The 19,757-nt window shown below is 43.1% G+C and overlaps 1 protein-coding gene across 1 annotated transcript; it reads left to right on the top strand.

Annotated features, from left to right (window-relative positions):
* Positions 1-10,269: 10,269 nt before the first annotated feature.
* On the top strand, positions 10,270-12,713 carry LOC309720175 (uncharacterized protein; the record flags this gene model as incomplete). The annotated part of the gene is made up of 3 exons (XM_082556821.1): positions 10,270-11,385; positions 11,488-11,711; positions 12,698-12,713. Exons 1-3 carry the CDS (start codon positions 10,897-10,899, stop codon positions 12,711-12,713), a joined length of 729 nt encoding a protein of 242 aa, XP_082412947.1. The 5' UTR covers positions 10,270-10,896.
* Positions 12,714-19,757: the final 7,044 nt, after the last annotated feature.

Raw genomic sequence — 19,757 nt, 5'->3', positions numbered from 1 at the left:
TGGCTGTGTTACTTTTTTCCGCGGAATTTGCATGTTATCGGCATATGCTGCCATCAGAATTTCGGCCTCAAGCGCTGTAAGATACATTGACCGCGCCTTCTTTCCCTCCGTCTCCATGGTGACTCGCTTAATCTGTGCTCCACTAATCAGGGCTTTATGTATCCTCGTCCGCGCGCTTCACTTGGGGTTAAAGCAACTCCGCGTTGACTGAACTAATTGTTATCAGCCTTTCTGAAACCGAATATTCCGAGTTGGACAGTTCGGGGTTACTCAACCCTGAGTATCGTTTTTCACTCTGAGTTTTCTAAACCGGCTTCCTGAAACAGGGCCCAGAGTTTGAATGAAAAAAACAGAATTAGAATGTACAGAACAGAGTTTGAATGAAAAAACAGAATTAGAATGTACAGAACAGAGTTTGAATGAAAACAATGGAATTAGAATAAAAAAAACTGAATTGTACAGAACAGAGTTTGAAAGAAAACAAAGGAATTAGAATGTACAGAACAGAGTTTGAATTAAAACAACGGAATTAGAATGTACAGAACAGACTCTGAATGAAAACAACGGAATTATGATGTACAGAACAGAGTTTGAATAAAAAAAACAACGGAATTAGAATGAAAACAACGGAATTTGAATGAAAAAAAGCAGAATTAGAATGAAAACAATGGAATATTAAAACAAACAACAGAATTAGAATGAAAACAACAGAATTAGAATGTAGAGAACAGAATTTGAAAGAAAACAATGGAATTTGAATCAAAACAACAGAATTGAAATGTACAGAACAGAGTTTGAATGAAAAAAACGGAATTTGAATGAAAACAAGAGAATTAGAATGTACAGAACAGAGTTTGAATTAAAACAACGGAATTAGAATGTACAGAACAGAGTTTGAATGAAAAAAACGGAATTTGAATGAAAACAAGAGAATTAGAATGTACAGAACAGACTCTGAATGAAAACAACGGAATTATGATGTACAGAACAGAGTTTGAATAAAAAAAACAACGGAATTAGAATGAAAACAACGGAATTTGAATGAAAAAAAGCAGAATTAGAATGAAAACAATGGAATATTAAAACAAACAACAGAATTAGAATGAAAACAACAGAATTAGAATGTAGAGAACAGAGTTTGAATGAAAAAAACGGAATTAGGATGTACAGAACAGAGTTTGAAAAAAAAACAATGGAATTTGAATCAAAACAACAGAATTGAAATGTACAGAAGAGTTTGAATGAAAAAAGCGGAATTAGAATGTACAGAACAGAGTTTGAATGAAAACAACGGAATTAGAATGTACAGAACAGAGTTTGAATGAAAACAACCGAATTAGAATGTAGAGAACAGAGTTTGAATGAAAACAACGGAATTAGAATGTACAGAACAGAAATTGAATGAAAACAACAGAATTAGAATGTACAGAACAGACTTTGGAAGAAAACAACGGAATTAAAATGTACAGAACAGAGTTTGAATGAAAACAACGGAATTAGAATGTACAGAACAGAGTTTGAATGAAAACAACGGAATTAGAATGTAGAGAACAGAATTTGAAAGAAAACAATGGAATTTGAATCAAAACAACAGAATTGAAATGTACAGAAGAGTTTGAATGAAAAAAGCGGAATTAGAATGTACAGAACAGAGTTTGAATGAAAACAACGGAATTATGATGTACAGAACAGAGTTTGAATGAAAACAATGGAATTAGAATAAAAAAAACTGAATTGTACAGAACAGAGTTTGAAAGAAAACAAAGGAATTAGAATGTACAGAACAAAGTTTGAATTAAAACAACGGAATTAGAATGTACAGAACAGACTCTGAATGAAAACAACGGAATTATGATGTACAGAACAGAGTTTGAATAAAAAAAAACAACGGAATTAGAATGAAAACAACGGAATTTGAATGAAAAAAAGCAGAATTAGAATGAAAACAATGGAATATTAAAACAAACAACAGAATTAGAATGAAAACAACAGAATTAGAATGTAGAGAACAGAATTTGAAAGAAAACAATGGAATTTGAATCAAAACAACAGAATTGAAATGTACAGAAGAGTTTGAATGAAAAAAGCGGAATTAGAATGTACAGAACAGAGTTTGAATGAAAACAACGGAATTAGAATGTACAGAACAGAGTTTGAATGAAAACAACCGAATTAGAATGTAGAGAACAGAGTTTGAATGAAAACAACGGAATTAGAATGTACAGAACAGAAATTGAATGAAAACAACAGAATTAGAATGTACAGAACAGACTTTGGATGAAAACAACGGAATTAAAATGTACAGAACAGAAATTGAATGAAAACAACAGAATTAGAATGTACAGAACAGACTTTGGATGAAAACAAGAGAATTAGAATGTACAGAACAGACTCTGAATGAAAACAACGGAATTATGATGTACAGAACAGAGTTTGAATAAAAAAAACAACGGAATTAGAATGAAAACAACGGAATTTGAATGAAAAAAAGCAGAATTAGAATGAAAACAATGGAATATTAAAACAAACAACAGAATTAGAATGAAAACAACAGAATTAGAATGTAGAGAACAGAGTTTGAATGAAAAAAACGGAATTAGGATGTACAGAACAGAGTTTGAAAAAAAAAACAATGGAATTTGAATCAAAACAACAGAATTGAAATGTACAGAAGAGTTTGAATGAAAAAAGCGGAATTAGAATGTACAGAACAGAGTTTGAATGAAAACAACGGAATTAGAATGTACAGAACAGAGTTTGAATGAAAACAACCGAATTAGAATGTAGAGAACAGAGTTTGAATGAAAACAACGGAATTAGAATGTACAGAACAGAAATTGAATGAAAACAACAGAATTAGAATGTACAGAACAGACTTTGGAAGAAAACAACGGAATTAAAATGTACAGAACAGAGTTTGAATGAAAACAACGGAATTAGAATGTACAGAACAGAGTTTGAATGAAAACAACGGAATTAGAATGTAGAGAACAGAATTTGAAAGAAAACAATGGAATTTGAATCAAAACAACAGAATTGAAATGTACAGAAGAGTTTGAATGAAAAAAGCGGAATTAGAATGTACAGAACAGAGTTTGAATGAAAACAACGGAATTATGATGTACAGAACAGAGTTTGAATGAAAACAATGGAATTAGAATAAAAAAAACTGAATTGTACAGAACAGAGTTTGAAAGAAAACAAAGGAATTAGAATGTACAGAACAAAGTTTGAATTAAAACAACGGAATTAGAATGTACAGAACAGACTCTGAATGAAAACAACGGAATTATGATGTACAGAACAGAGTTTGAATAAAAAAAAACAACGGAATTAGAATGAAAACAACGGAATTTGAATGAAAAAAAGCAGAATTAGAATGAAAACAATGGAATATTAAAACAAACAACAGAATTAGAATGAAAACAACAGAATTAGAATGTAGAGAACAGAATTTGAAAGAAAACAATGGAATTTGAATCAAAACAACAGAATTGAAATGTACAGAAGAGTTTGAATGAAAAAAGCGGAATTAGAATGTACAGAACAGAGTTTGAATGAAAACAACGGAATTAGAATGTACAGAACAGAGTTTGAATGAAAACAACCGAATTAGAATGTAGAGAACAGAGTTTGAATGAAAACAACGGAATTAGAATGTACAGAACAGAAATTGAATGAAAACAACAGAATTAGAATGTACAGAACAGACTTTGGATGAAAACAACGGAATTAAAATGTACAGAACAGAGTTTGAATGAAAACAACGGAATTAGAATGTACAGAACAGAGTTTTAATGATATCAAAGGAATTAGAATGTACAGAACAGAGTGTGGAATACACCAGGCACAGACACACGCACACACAGGTAGGTACAGCCAACTTCCACATTTATTCAAGTGTTTGTTGTTTTGACAGCTGACTCAGTCACACAGTCTGACAGCTCACGAGCCCAGCTGATCTCTCTCCTGGCCGCTCCTCCTCGTCTCACTATAAACACAGCGGAGGGAGACCATCATCAGTCCATAAACAACATCAGCTGTTCTTACCGGCCTCGCAGCGCCGCCCTGATGAGCCTTCCGCTCCACTCCTCCCCTGCAGCTGCGCCCGGGGCCACGCCTCCGCCACACACCCCCACCGCCCGTTCGAGGCCGGGGAGCCGTCCGGCCGAGCCAACTCCCCCCCCCGCGAGCGAGAGAGGAAATCGGCCACTGCCATCTGCGCCCCCGGCCTATGGATCACCTTGAACTTAAAGGGCTGCAACGCCAGATACCACCGGGTGATCCGGGCGTTGGCATCCTTCATGCGGTGGAGCCACTGCAGCGGGGCGTGGTCCGAACAGAGGGTGAATGAGCGTCCCAGGAGGTAATAGCGCAGGGAGCCGACCGCCCACCGGATGGCCAGGCACTCCTTCTCCACGGTGCTGTACCGGCGCTCGCGCTCTGCTAGCTTCCGGCTGATGTATAGGACAGGGCGGTCGGCCCCCCTTACCTGCTGGGACAAAACGGCTCCCAGCCCTCTGTCCGAGGCGTCAGTCTGCAGAACAAAAGGGAGGGAAAAGTTAGGAGTGTGAAGCAGCGGCTCCCCACAGAGAGCCTTTTTCACCTGCACAAACGTCGCCTGGCACGGCCCCGTCCACTGGACCAGATCCGGGGCACCCTTTCGAGTGAGATCGGTCAGGGGGCTGGTTAGCTGCGCAAACCCCGGCACAAAGCGACGATAGTAACCCGCCAACCCCAAGAACCGTCTCACCTCCTTTTTCGTCCTGGGGCGCGGGCAGGATGCGATAGCCGCCGTCTTCTCCACCTGTGGACGCACCTGCCCGCCCCCCAGGTGGTACCCCAGATACTGCACCTCCCTCCATCCAACCGCGCACTTCTTCGGATTGGCCGTGAGCCCCGCCCCCCTCAGGGACTCCAGGACCGCGGCCACCCGCAGCACATGCTCCGCCCAGGTGTCGCTGTGGATGATCACGTCATGCGTGCGGACGCAGTACCCGGTCCATGAGACGCTGGAAAGTGGCCGGGGCCCCGAACAGGCCAAACGGAAGTGTCACGAACTGGTACAAACCGTACGGAGTGGAGAAGGCCGTTTTCTCCCTGGCCTCGGCAGACAAGGGAATCTGCCAATAGCCCTTGGTTAAGTCCAGTGTCGTGAAAAAGCGGGCCGTGCCTAACCGGTCCAGGAGCTCGTCGACCCGAGGCATGGGGTAGGCATCAAAGCGTGACACTTCGTTCACCCTGCGATAGTCGACACAGAACCGTATAGACCCATCCTTCTTCGCCACCAGAACGATGGGGCTACACCAGGCGCTGTGCGACTCTTCTACTACTCCCATCCTCAGCATTTCCGCCAATTCCCTCTGCACGATTTTTCGCTTGTGCTCCGGGAGCCTGTAGGGCCGTGAACGCACCGTCACGCCAGGCTGCGTCACGAAATGGTGCTCGATGAGGGACGTCCGGCCGGGCAGGGGGGAGAACACGTCCGCAAAACGCTGTTGCAACCCGACAACATCCGCTCTCTGGGCCTGTGTGAGATGGTCATCACAAGGGAGGGAGGCGGGAATGATAGAATTTGGCACCTCAGGCCCCAACTCATCTCTCTCCTTCACCAAGCTCACCAGAGAAGCGGTTTCAACCTCTCGCCACAGTTTGAGGAGATTGAGGTGATAAATCTGCGTGGCTCCTCCCCTGTCCGACCGAGCGACCTCATAGTCCACGTCCCCGACTCGCCGTGTGACCACAAAGGGTCCTTGCCACTTGGCGAGCAACTTCGAGCTGGAAGTAGGGAGTAACACAAGCACTTTATCTCCCGGTGAAAATTGCCTGAGCCTAGCCCCTCTGTCATACAGGCGTTGCTGACGCTGCTGAGCCTGGAGCAAATTCTCCCGTGACAACCTCCCCAAAGTGTGGAGTTTTGCTCTCAAGTCCAACACGTACTGAATCTCATTTTTGGCGGGGCTCGGACCGTCCTCCCAGCTTTCTTTAATCAGGTCGAGCACCCCACGTGGCCTCCTGCCGAACAGCAGTTCAAAGGGAGAAAATCCCGTGGAGGCCTGGGGCACCTCCCGCACTGCGAATAACAGAGGGTCTAGCCAGTGATCCCAATTGCGTTCATCCTCGTTAATGAACTTCCGAATCATGGACTTTAAAGTCTTATTCAGCCGCTCCACCAGCCCGTCAGTCTGAGGGTGGTAGACGCTGGTCCGAATAGATTTAATGCCCAGTAATTCGTACAGTTCCCGCAGTGTACGAGACATAAACGACGTGCCCTGGTCAGTCAGTATCTCTTTCGGGATTCCGACTCGGGAGATGACCTGAAACAGTGCCTGCGCCACACTCTTTGCAGAGATGGTGCGCAGCGGAACTGCTTCCGGGTACCGCGTTGCGTAATCCACCAAGACTAACACAAAGCGGTAGCCGCGTGCACTCCGGTGAAACGGCCCGATGAGGTCCATGCCGATGCGCTCAAACGGGACCTCAATGAGGGGGAGAGGGCGCAGCGGCGCCTTCGGTATGGCCGGCTGGTTAACAAGTTGGCAGTCCGGGCAGGACGCGCACCAGCGGCGCACATCCGCTCGGATGCCCGGCCAATAAAATCGGGCCGTTATTCGCTCCAGAGTTTTCTCATAGCCCATATGCCCTGCCATGGGGTTATAGTGGGCCGCCTGGAAAAGCGTTTCCCGGCGGCCCTGCGGCACCAACAACTGGGTGTGTGTTTCCTCTGTCTGAGTGTCACGACTCACTCGATATAATCGGTCGTTTAATAAGACGAAACGCGGGTAGGTCTGCGCGGCCTCAGGGTGCACCACGTGACCATCAATAGCCATCACTTGGTCAAAGGCTGAGCGTAGGGTGCCGTCACGAGACTGCTCCAGTGGGAAATCACCCATGGGGGACACTTCCGGGGCCGGCGGGACGTCCCGTGAGGGACCCGCCGGCTCCTCCCCCCCGGAGTCAGTGTCGGACGACCCCGCGTCACCGCTGAACGCCGCGCACACGCTACACCCCGCTTCCGGTCGTGATCGCACCCCCGCGTACTGTCCCAGTAGCTGATGAAACCCCGGCCAATTGGTACCCAGAATCAGGGGGTGCGACAGGCGCGGGCTAACCGCCGCCGTTACTCTATGCGTTTTGCCCTTATACTTTAATAACAGCGGCACTATGGGATACCTGTGAACGTCACCATGCACACACCTCACCTCCACCCATTCTGCCTCCAGCAATGCCCCGGGGCGAACCAAGCTTTGGTGTACGAGGGTCTGCGTGCAGCCCGTGTCCACCAACGCCTGGCGTATACCCCCTCGAGTCCTTACCGGAATACTGTATGTCCCTCCTGGACCGGGGGAGGGTGCTGGGGCGCCAGCAACACGAAACACCTGCCCCACTTCCATAAGCGGACAATCCCTCCTCAGGTGCCCCGGCTGCCCGCACTTCCAACACTCCGGCCCCGGCGTCTGTGCTGCTCTCCGTGGCTCGGGGGCGGCTCCACTTGGCTCGGCTGCCCTGGACGGCACCAACGCCGCGAAAGGGTTAGTGGGGCTCAGCGCCGGCAGCCGCTCTGCCTGCCCTGGTGCCGGCACATGGCGCCTCGGGGCCGGCACCGGGACCTGTTTGTTCGGCCTTAGAATGTACAGAACAGAGTTTGAATGAAAACAATGGAATTAGAATAAAAAAAACTGAATTGTACAGAACAGAGTTTGAAAGAAAACAACGGAATTAGAATGTACAGAACAGAGTTTGAATTAAAACAACAGAATTAGAATGTACAGAACAGACTCTGAATGAAAACAACGGAATTATGATGTACAGAACAGAGTTTGAATAAAAAAAACAACGGAATTAGAATGAAAACAACGGAATTTGAATGAAAAAAAGCAGAATTAGAATGAAAACAATGGAATATTAAAACAAACAACAGAATTAGAATGAAAACAACAGAATTAGAATGTAGAGAACAGAATTTGAAAGAAAACAATGGAATTTGAATCAAAACAACAGAATTGAAATGTACAGAAGAGTTTGAATGAAAAAAGCGGAATTAGAATGTACAGAACAGAGTTTGAATGAAAACAACGGAATTAGAATGTACAGAACAGAAATTGAATGAAAACAACAGAATTAGAATGTACAGAACAGACTTTGGAAGAAAACAACGGAATTAAAATGTACAGAACAGAGTTTGAATGAAAACAACGGAATTAGAATGTACAGAACAGAGTTTGAATGATATCAAAGGAATTAGAATGTACAGAACAGAGTTTGAATGAAAACAACGGAATTAGAATGTAGAGAACAGAATTTGAAAGAAAACAATGGAATTTGAATCAAAACAACAGAATTGAAATGTACAGAACAGAGCTTGAATGAAAAAAACGGAATTTGAATGAAAACAAGAGAATTAGAATGTACAGAACAGAGTTTGAATGAAAACAACGAAATTAGAATGAACAGAACTGAATTTGAATCAAAACAATGGAATTTGAATGAAAACAACAGAATTAGAATGAAAACAATGGAATATTAAAACAAACAACAGAATTAGAATGAAAACAACGGAATTAGAATGTACAGAACAGAGTTTGAATGAAAACAACGGAATTAGAATGTACAGAACAGAGTTTGAATGAAAAACGAAAGTAGAATGTACAGAACAGAGTTTGAAAAAAAACAATGGAATTTGAATTAATACAACAGAATTGAAATGTACAGAACAGAGTTTGAATGAAAACAATGGAATTACAATAAGAAAAACTGAATTGAAATGTACAGAACAGAGTTTGAATGAAAACAACGGAATTAGAATGTACAGAACAGAGTTTGAATGAAAACAACGGAATTAGAATGAAAACAACGGAATTTGAATGAAAACAACAGAATTAGAATGAAAACAATGGAATATTAAAACAAACAACAGAATTTGAATGAAAACAACGGAATTAGAATGTACAGAACAGAGTTTGAATGAAAACAACGGAATTTGAATGTACAGAACAGAGTTTGAATGAAAACAATGGAATTAGAATAAAAAAAACTGAATTGTACAGAACAGAGTTTGAATGAAAACAACGGAATTAGAATGTACAGAACAGAGTTTGAATGAAAAACGAAAGTAGAATGTACAGAACAGAGTTTGAAAAAAAACAATGGAATTTGAATTAATACAACAGAATTGAAATGTACAGAACAGAGTTTGAATGAAAACAATGGAATTACAATAAGAAAAACTGAATTGAAATGTACAGAACAGAGTTTGAATGAAAACAACGGAATTAGAATGTACAGAACAGACTCTGAATGAAAACAACGGAATTAGAATGAAAACAACGGAATTTGAATGAAAACAACAGAATTAGAATGAAAACAATGGAATATTAAAACAAACAACAGAATTTGAATGAAAACAACGGAATTAGAATGTAGAGAACAGAGTTTGAATGAAAACAACGGAATTAGAATGTACAGAACAGAGTTTGAATGAAAACAATGGAATTAGAATAAAAAAAACTGAATTGTACAGAACAGAGTTTGAAAGAAAACAACGGAATTAGAATGTACAGAACAGAGTTTGAATTAAAACAACAGAATTAGAATGTACAGAACAGACTCTGAATGAAAACAACAGAATTAGAATGTACAGAACAGAGTTTGAATGAAAACAACGGAATTAGAATGTACAGAACAGACTCTGAATGAAAACAACGGAATTAGAATGTACAAAACAGAGTTTGAATAAAAAAAACAACGGAATTAGAATGAAAACAACGGAATTTGAATGAAAACAACAGAATTAGAATGAAAACAATGGAATATTAAAACAAACAACAGAATTTGAATGAAAACAACGGAATTAGAATGTACAGAACAGAGTTTGAATGAAAACAACGGAATTTGAATGAAAACAACAGAATTAGAATGTAGAGAACAGAGTTTGAATGAAAACAACGGAATTAGAATGTACAGAACAGAGTTTGAATGAAAACAACGGAATTAGAATGAACAGAACAGACTTTGAATGAAAACAATGGAATTAGAATGTACAGAACAGAGTTTGAATGAAAAACGGAAGTAGAATGTACAGAACAGAGTTTGAATAAAAACAATGGAATTTGAATCAAAACAACAGAATTGAAATGTACAGAACAGAGTTTGAATGAAAACAACGGAATTAGAATGTACAGAACAGAGTTTGAATGAAAAAAACGGAATTAGGATGTACAGAACAGAGTTTGAAAAAAAACAGTGGAATTTGAATCAATACAACTGTCATGGTCCTGGGCCATGTTGGCCCAGTGTTCTTAGTTTCCTTGTATGTTTGTATTTTGTTCCTTGCTTAGGCCATGTTTTCTGAGTTGCCCTGTTGTGTTGTTCCCTAAGTGTTTTCCCTTCATGGCTTTTACCCCCTGTGTGCCCCTCTATGTATTTATGAGCCCTCGTCTCCCTTTGTGGTTGTTTCATGTTTCCCCAGCCCGTTATGTCTGTGTTTTCCCCGTGCTCTCTCTCCTCCTGTCTGAACCTCTGTGCACTTCCTGTTTACTTTGTGACTCTCACGCCCGTACATGTCATGTTCAGTTCACCCCGCCCTGTCTCGTTATGATTATCAGTATCACCTGTGTTCCCCGTGTGTTCCCACTTTCCTCGTTAACCCTCTGTGTATTTCTGTCTGCGTCTCCCTCTGTTCAGCGTGACGTCGTCCCTCATGCTGTGTGGATTTCCCTGTGTTCCTTGGTGAGCTTTATGTTAGTTTTTCCCAGTCTAGTTTTGTATCGCCTATCATCTTCTGTTACGCAATAAAGCTGCCTTTTGAGTTCATTCCCTCGTGCCTGTGAGTCCTGCATTTTGGGTCCTACTCCTGCCTTCCGCACAGCGATTCCTGACAGTACGACGTCACCAGACATGGACCCAGCAGGCTCCTCCCGGGAAAGCGATTTGGCCCGCATCTTCAGCCTGTGGGAGCGAGTTTCCCACGCCTCGGACATTAAAGCGATGTCCATTGGGATAAACGCCATCGAGGCAATTCTCAAGGGGAATCCCCATCTTCACAAGCTCTCAGGATTTTCGGGCCTACTGTCCAATCTGCAGAAAGCCAAGGAGACAGTACAAGTTCGCGAGCTCGTCATACCGCAACAGCGACCGCCACAATCGGGAAACGTTTCCACGCTGCTGCCACTGGACTCCTCTCCATCCACCCTCCACTCTGACTGTCACTCACCCGCTGCTTTTCTCGCAGCAATGTGGTCGGAGGATGAGGAGCCGGCCGTGATCTCTCCGTCGTTGCCGGTTTCCTCCATCACCGCACCTTCGGCTTCCCGAAGAAAACGGCATTCACGCCGCCGACGCGCCACCCCACAGCCGGACATTCGGCCTTCTAATTCACCTGCTGTGGTGAGTGAGGACTCTGTGTCTTTTCCAGACATTATGACTGTTCATTCAGGGGCTGTGTTTTGTGTGGCGGATGTCAATGCGAGCTGCTTATCGCCTGTGCAGCTACCAGAAGCTCAGTCGGCTCCCTCGCAGCTACTTCCAGCTCGGTCAGCTCCCTCGCAGCCCTTCCCAGCTCAGTCAGCTCCCTCGCAGCCCTTCCCAGCTCAGTCAGCTCCCTCGCAGCCCTTCCCAGCTCAGTCAGCTCCCTCGCAGCCCTTCCCAGCTCAGTCAGCTCCCTCGCAGCCCTTCCCAGCTCAGTCAGCTCCCTCGCAGCCCTTCCCAGCTCAGTCAGCTCCCTCGCAGCCCTTCACAGCTCAGTCAGCTCCCTCGCAGCCCTTCCCAGCTCAGTTTCCCGTGTCCCCCTCAGTTCAGTTTCCCGTGTCCCCCTCAGTTCAGTTTCCCGTGTCCCCCTCAGTTCAGTTTCCCGTGTCCCCCTCAGTTCAGTTTCCCGTGTCCCCCTCAGTTCAGTTTCCCGTGTCCCCCTCAGTTCAGTTTCCCGTGTCCCCCTCAGTTCAGTTTCCCGTGTCCCCCTCAGTTCAGTCTCCTGTGTCCCCCTCAGTTCAGTCTCCTGTGTCCCCCTCAGTTCAGTCTCCTGTGTCCCCGCTAGCTCAGCCATTAACTCCACCACACGCTCCATTTTCACCTCTACCATCGCTTCAGTCATCAGTTCGGTCTGCCACTCAGTCGCCCTTAGTTCCGTCATCCACACTACCACCTGTTTCCCTTCCACCCCAACCATCACTACACCCAGCCATTCAGGCTGCTACTCAGTCAGACATTCAACCCATAGCCCTGCCGTTACTATACTCTGTAGCTAAGCTACTAGCCGCCCGACCCACAGCCACTTCAGCCACTCCTCCACCCGTTACACCTCCACTACAACCATCACTGCAGTCTCTAGCGCAGTCTCCTGCAGCTCTGCTTTCCCCAGTGCAGTCTCCAGTGTCCCCAGTGCAGTCTCCAGTGTCCCCAGTGCAGCCTCCTGCAGCCCTGCTTTCCCCAGTGCAGTCTCCAGTGTCCCCAGTGCAGCCTCCTTTAGCACAGTCACCCACTCAACCACCAGCACCACAACCGTCACTACCTCTAGTTCATTCCCCTGTGAAGTCATTAACTCCACCACCTACTCCACTCTCACCACCACCGTTACTACAGACATCAGTTCAGTCCCCTGTGCAGTCATTTACTTCTCCACCGTTAGCAGCTCAGGTCCCCGTGTGTCCAGCAGCTCAGGTCCCCGTGTGTCCAGCAGCTCAGGTCCCCGTGTGTCCAGCAGCTCAGCTCGCACCTGAACCATTGGCCCAGTCCCCGATAGCAATACGGTCTTCTGTTCGGCTTAACATTCAGCCAGGGGTCCCAAACCTCTCTGGCTCTACATCAGCTCGGATGAGCTCATCCAGGACTCCACGGCTCCCACGCCGCCATCTACCTCGTCCGCTGGGGGTTCCAGTGAGCCCGGCCAGCACCTCCTCGTCTCCGCTGAAGGGCCCGAGGAGCCCGTTCAGCCTCCTGTCTCCGCTGGAGGGTCCGAGGGGCCCGTTCAGCCTCCTGTCTCCGCTGGAGGGTCCGAGGGGCCCGTTCAGCCTCCTGTCTCCGCTGGAGGGTCCTGTGCCCACCAGGCCATGGCCAGCACGCCTGGGACTGGAGGGCCGCCGCTGCCTTCCGCGCGGTCGGCCCCCTGAACTGCTCCGTCGTCTCCTTCGGCGCCGCCGCCGCCTTCCGCGCGGTCGGCCCCCTGAACTGCTCCGTCGTCTCCTTCGGCGCCGCCGCCGCCTTCCGCGCGGTCGGCCTCCTGAACTGCTCCGTTGTCTCCTTCGCCGCCGCCGTTGCCTTGCGCATGGTCGGCCCCCTGAACTGCTCTGTGTTTGGGTTGTTTTCTTGGGCTCCGGTGTTTGCTGTGCTCTTCTTTTGTTTTCTGTTCCGAGCCCTCCATCCTGGGCCCCCGCCGCCCGCCCTGGGTTGTTTTCTGTTTGGTTTTGTTTTTCTGTGTTTGGGCTGTCTGGAGCCAGCCCTTGAGGGGAGGGTACTGTCATGGTCCTGGGCCATGTTGGCCCAGTGTTCTTAGTTTCCTTGTATGTTTGTATTTTGTTCCTTGCTTAGGCCATGTTTTCTGAGTTGCCCTGTTGTGTTGTTCCCTAAGTGTTTTCCCTTCATGGCTTTTACCCCCTGTGTGCCCCTCTATGTATTTATGAGCCCTCGTCTCCCTTTGTGGTTGTTTCATGTTTCCCCAGCCCGTTATGTCTGTGTTTTCCCCGTGCTCTCTCTCCTCCTGTCTGAACCTCTGTGCACTTCCTGTTTACTTTGTGACTCTCACGCCCGTACATGTCATGTTCAGTTCACCCCGCCCTGTCTCGTTATGATTATCAGTATCACCTGTGTTCCCCGTGTGTTCCCACTTTCCTCGTTAACCCTCTGTGTATTTCTGTCTGCGTCTCCCTCTGTTCAGCGTGACGTCGTCCCTCATGCTGTGTGGATTTCCCTGTGTTCCTTGGTGAGCTTTATGTTAGTTTTTCCCAGTCTAGTTTTGTATCGCCTATCATCTTCTGTTACGCAATAAAGCTGCCTTTTGAGTTCATTCCCTCGTGCCTGTGAGTCCTGCATTTTGGGTCCTACTCCTGCCTGCCGCACAGCGATTCCTGACAACAACAGAATTGAAATGTACAGAACAGAGTTTGAAAGAAAACAACGGAATTAGAATGTACAGAACAGAGTTTGAATTAAAACAACGGAATTAGAATGTACAGAACAGACTCTGAATGAAAACAACGGAATTATGATGTACAGAACAGAGTTTGAATAAAAAAAAACAACGGAATTTGAATGAAAAAAAGCAGAATTAGAATGAACGGAACTGAATTTGAATCAAAACAACAGAATTAGAATGAAAACAACGGAATTAGAATGTACAGAACAGAGTTTGAATGAAAACAACAGAAATAGAATGTAGAGAACAGAGTTTGAATGAAAACAACGGAATTAGAATGTACAGAACAGAGTTTGAATGAAAACAAAAGAAATAGAATGTAGAGAACAGAGTTTGAATGAAAACAACGGAATTAGAATGTACAGAACAGAGTTTGAATGAAAACAACGGAATTAAAATGTGCAGAACAGAGTTTGAATGAAAACAATGGAATTAGAATAAAAAAAACAGAATTGAAATGTACAGGGCCCTGTTTCAGGAAGCCGGTTTGGAAAACTCAGAGTGAAAAACGACACTCACGGTTGAGTAACCCCGAACTGTCCAACTCGGAATATTCCGTTTCAGAAAGGCTGATAACAATTAGTTCAGTCAACGCGGAGTTGCTTTAACCCCAAGTGAAGCGCGCGGACGAGGATACATAAAGCCCTGATAAACGGAGCACAGATTAAGCGAGTCACCATGGAGACGGAGGGAAAGAAGGCGCGGTCAATGTATTTCACAGCGCTTGAGGCCGAAATTCTGATGGCAGCATATGCCGATAACATGCAAATTCCGCGGAAAAAAGTAACACAGCCACAGCTGCAAAAGCATGCATGGCAAAACATAGCCGACAGAGTCAATGCGTGAGTGTTAATTTAAACATTGATCGAGGGATTTCCACCCATTTAACACGTTATTTTATCATATGTTATTTTATTTGTTATTTTATACATTTTATTTTGTGATGTGATGTGAGCGCAGGTGCAACCCAACAGGCCCCAAACGTGCCTGGCAGCAAGTAAAAATGAAATATAAAAATATAGTCCAAACAGGTAAGGTGTAATTGTATTATGAGCCATAGTGCTTGGTCTGTTTGTCCCATGTAAATCAATTGCAGTTAGAGGCTACATTAATTTTCTTTCTGTAAGCACTTATTGAAATTATCTGAGCACATTACAAGTACATATTTGCTTACTCTGTATGCTCAAATGTGGCCCGTTATAGCCAACAGAAAAAAAGCGGAGGCCCGAAAAACAGGTGGGGGTCCTCCACCACCACCACTCACAGAGGCTGAGCAGTTGGCCCTCAGCCAAAACAGTGGGCGCCCTGTGGCTGAAGGCATCTCTGCGGGGACATCCTCTGAGTCAATAACCCCGCAAGACACAAGTGCCTACATAAGGGGTAAATTCAAAATAATACATGATGTGCATACATCCTTTCTTCACAGTCACCTTTGCAGTGCGACACATTCATTTGATAAACTCTTTACCATAATGGATTATTTTGTAGTGAAGTTATTTTCCTACTGATTTTGCCTTCCCTCAGCCTTGGTTGTCTTTGAGAGCATAATGACAATGAAGTGTAAGGTGCTTGGTATGTTTGTTAATTGCCATTTGGTCCCTTGTAAGTTATAAGTGACCTGTATAAACCTCATATTCTATCAGTTGATGGTGATGGTGTACTGCATCTGGTGCAGCCTCCTGTTGAGCCAGACCAACATGCAGTTGTGAGTAATACTCCACAGATTATATGAGTTTACAGTAGAACAGCAATGTTGTCTATTTCTTTACTACAGGAAAATAATGAAGAAACATTGACAGCTGTTACAGAGGAGGAAGCAACAGAGACACTTTATGAGGTTTACATCTTTTAATACTTTGTGTACAGGAAATACAGGCGACCAATAAAGCCAGTTGAACAAAAAATCTGTTTATTCTTCTTTCAACATGTTGAGGTGATGGGTCAAAAGAAATGATTGTGACATATGGTGTCTCTGACTGCTCTTCCATCTTGTATGTCCGTGGGAGGGTCAGGATGTTCATGGTTTGGATCACTGCTGATGTTTGGTTCAGAAGGACAGTGTTCTCCTCTAATTGTGGCAATGTTGTGAAGAATCACACATGCCACAATAATGTCACATGCCCTTTCTGGGGTGACCCTGAGTCTTTGCAGGCACTGGAACCGGGCCTTAAGCATTCCGATAGTCATTTCAATTCTGGCTCTTGTCCTGCAATTAGCCAGATTATATCGCTGCTGTGGGCCCGGTTCAGGGTCAGGGTAAGGGGTAAGCAAATAGGGTAAACATGGATACCCCCTATCACCAAGCAAGTAGCCAGTGAACTCTCCTAAGACAGAAGGGTACACTTCAGTTCAAATGTCCCTGAAGCAATTGGTCTTTATATATTTTAAAGTATTCTCAACTCACCATGTCCAAATTTTGTGCTCAGTGTACATTCACGGAATATTTGTGAGTCATGGACAGAGCCTGGCCACTTGGCTTCCACATTTGTGATAATGTTGGCAGCATCACATATGATCTTCACAGTGCAGAGAACACAAATTAGCATCCATTACTATAATGAAATAATTTGTTAGTTTGACATGCTACAGGGAACTATGTACCTGTACATTAATGCTGTGGAAAGACTTCCTGTTCACATAGTCTCCTTCATTTACTGAAGGAGCAATGATTGGAATGTGAGTGCCATCTGTACAGCCAATCACGCCTGGGAACCCTGAAAATAAATGTGCAATTTAAGTAGTAGTCCAAGTATCACCACATCATACATTAAGTTTTGGTCATCCTGATACCTGCAATTTTGTGGCATCCCTCTTTGATAAATCTTGTGGGTCTGTGACCGGGGAACACCACAAACGAGTACAGGAGACGTTTCAGTGCAACTGTAACATTCCTGACTGCCCGACAGACGGTAGCCTTGGAAACGTGCTCAGCGTCACCAATATTATACAGAAAGCTCCCGTTTGCAAGAAACCGAAGTGCAATACAAATAATATGCAATGAACTGAGAGCATGTCCGCGATGTGTCACATGCGTAATATATGGCCTGAGGATGTTATCCAAATAAATTATAGATTGTGCTGAGAAACGGTAACGTTCGCACAGAAAATCATCAGGAAATGATAAAATGTCCAAACGCGCTCTGATCACTCTCTCCCGGCGGAGAGCTCTGCGGAGAATTTGGGCTTCACGATCTACTGGCTCTTCAAGGAAGTGGCACGCCATGTCCGACACTTCCTACTGTCAGGTTTCCGACAAAGGGGCGGAGACAGTCAGGGTTAGTTGTAGTAAACCTGCTAGGGGGCAGGTTAGCTTCACGGAGTGTGTCGTCATAGTGACTCACTCAGGCTGCAGCTGAACTCGCTTTGTGAAACCGAAAACCCAGAGTTTTCGTTAACTCAGGGTATACTTACTCAGTTTTTCCACTAAACCGGCTTCCTGAAACAGGGCCCAGAACAGAGTTTGAATGAAAACAACGGAATTGGAATGTACAGAATAGAGTTTGAATGAAAACAACGGAATTAGAATGTACAGAACAGAGTTTGAATGAAAACAACGGAATTAGAATGTACAGAACAGACTTTGAATGAAAACAACGGAATTAGAATGTACAGAACAGAGTTTGAATGAAAAACGGAAGTAGAATGTACAGAACAGAGTTTGAATAAAAACAATGGAATTTGAATCAAAACAACAGAATTGAAATGTACAGAACAGAGTTTGAAAGAAAAAAAACGGAATTAAAATGTACAGAACAGAGTTTGAATGAAAACAATGGAATTAGAATAAAAAAAACTGAATTGAAATGTACAGAACAGAGTTTGAATGAAAACAGAATTAGAATGAAAACAATGGAATTAGAATGTACAGAACAGAGTTTGAATGAAAACAACGGAATTAGAATGTACAGAACAGAGTTTGAATGAAAACAACGGAATTAGAATAAAAAAAACTGAATTGAAATGTACAGAACAGACTTTGAATGAAAACAACGGAATTAGAATGTACAGAACAGACTTTGAATGAAAACAAAAGAATTAGAATGTACAGAACAGAGTTTGAATGAAAACAACGGAAGTAGAATGTACAGAACAGAGTTTGAATGATATCAAAGGAATTAGAATGTACAGAACAGAGTTTGAATTAAAACAACGGAATTAGAATGTACAGAACAGAGTTTGAATGAACACAACGGAATTAGAATGTAAAGAACAGAGTTTGAATGAAAACAACGGAATTAGAATGTACAGAACAGAGTTTGAATGAAAACAACGGAATTAGAATGTAGAGAACAGAATTTGAAAGAAAACAATGGAATTTGAATCAAAACAACAGAATTTAAATGTATAGAACAGAGTTTGAATGAAAAAAAAAGGAATTTGAATGAGAACAAGAGAATTAGAATGTACAGAAAAGAGTTTGAATGAAAAACGGAATTAGAATGTATTAATAGTCGATTGATTTCATTCTAATTCTGTTGTTTTCATTCAAATTCCATTGTTTTGATTCAAATTCAGTTCAATGGAAAAACAATGGAATTTGAATCAAAACAACAGAATTGAAATGTACAGAACCGAGTTTGAATGAAAAAAACGGAATTAGAATGAACAGAACAGAGTTTGAATGAAAACAACGGATTTAGAATGTACAGAACAGAGTTTGAATGAAAACAACGGAATTAGAATGTACAGAACAGAGTTTGAATGAAAACAACAGAATTAGAATGTACAGAACAGACTTTGAATGAAAACAACGGAATTAAAATGTACAGAACAGAGTTTGAATGAAAACAACGGAATTAGAATGTACAGAACAGAGTTTGAATGAAAACAACGGAATTAGAATGTACAAAACAGAGTTTGAATTAAAAAAACAACGGAATTAGAATGAAAACAACGGAATTAGAATGAAAACATCGGAATTTGAATGAAAACAACAGAATTAGAATGAAAACAATGGAATATTAAAACAAACAACAGAATTTGAATGAAAACAACGGAATTAGAATGTACAGAACAGAGTTTGAATGAAAACAACAGAATTAGAATGTAGAGAACAGAGTTTGAATGAAAACAACGGAATTAGAATGTACAGAACAGAGTTTGAATGAAAACAACGGAATTAAAATGTACAGAACAGAGTTTGAATGAAAAACGGAAGTAGAATGTACAGAACAGAGTTTGAATGAAAACAATGGAATTAGAATAAAAAAAACAGAATTGAAATGTACAGAACAGAGTTTGAATGAAAACAACGGAATTGGAATGTACAGAATAGAGTTTGAATGAAAACAACGGAATTAGAATGTACAGAACAGAGTTTGAATGAAAACAACGGAATTAGAATGTACAGAACAGACTTTGAATGAAAACAACGGAATTAGAATGTACAGAACAGAGTTTGAATGAAAAACGGAAGTAGAATGTACAGAACAGAGTTTGAATAAAAACAATGGAATTTGAATCAAAACAACAGAATTGAAATGTACAGAACAGAGTTTGAAAGAAAAAAAACGGAATTAAAATGTACAGAACAGAGTTTGAATGAAAACAATGGGATTAGAATAAAAAAAACTGAATTGAAATGTACAGAACAGAGTTTGAATGAAAACAGAATTAGAATGAAAACAATGGA

Source organism: Aulonocara stuartgranti (genome assembly GCF_965226115.1).
Source record: "Aulonocara stuartgranti genome assembly, chromosome: 13".
Lineage (NCBI taxonomy): Eukaryota > Metazoa > Chordata > Actinopteri > Cichliformes > Cichlidae > Aulonocara > Aulonocara stuartgranti.
This window is presented reverse-complemented; position numbering and strand designations above follow the sequence as displayed.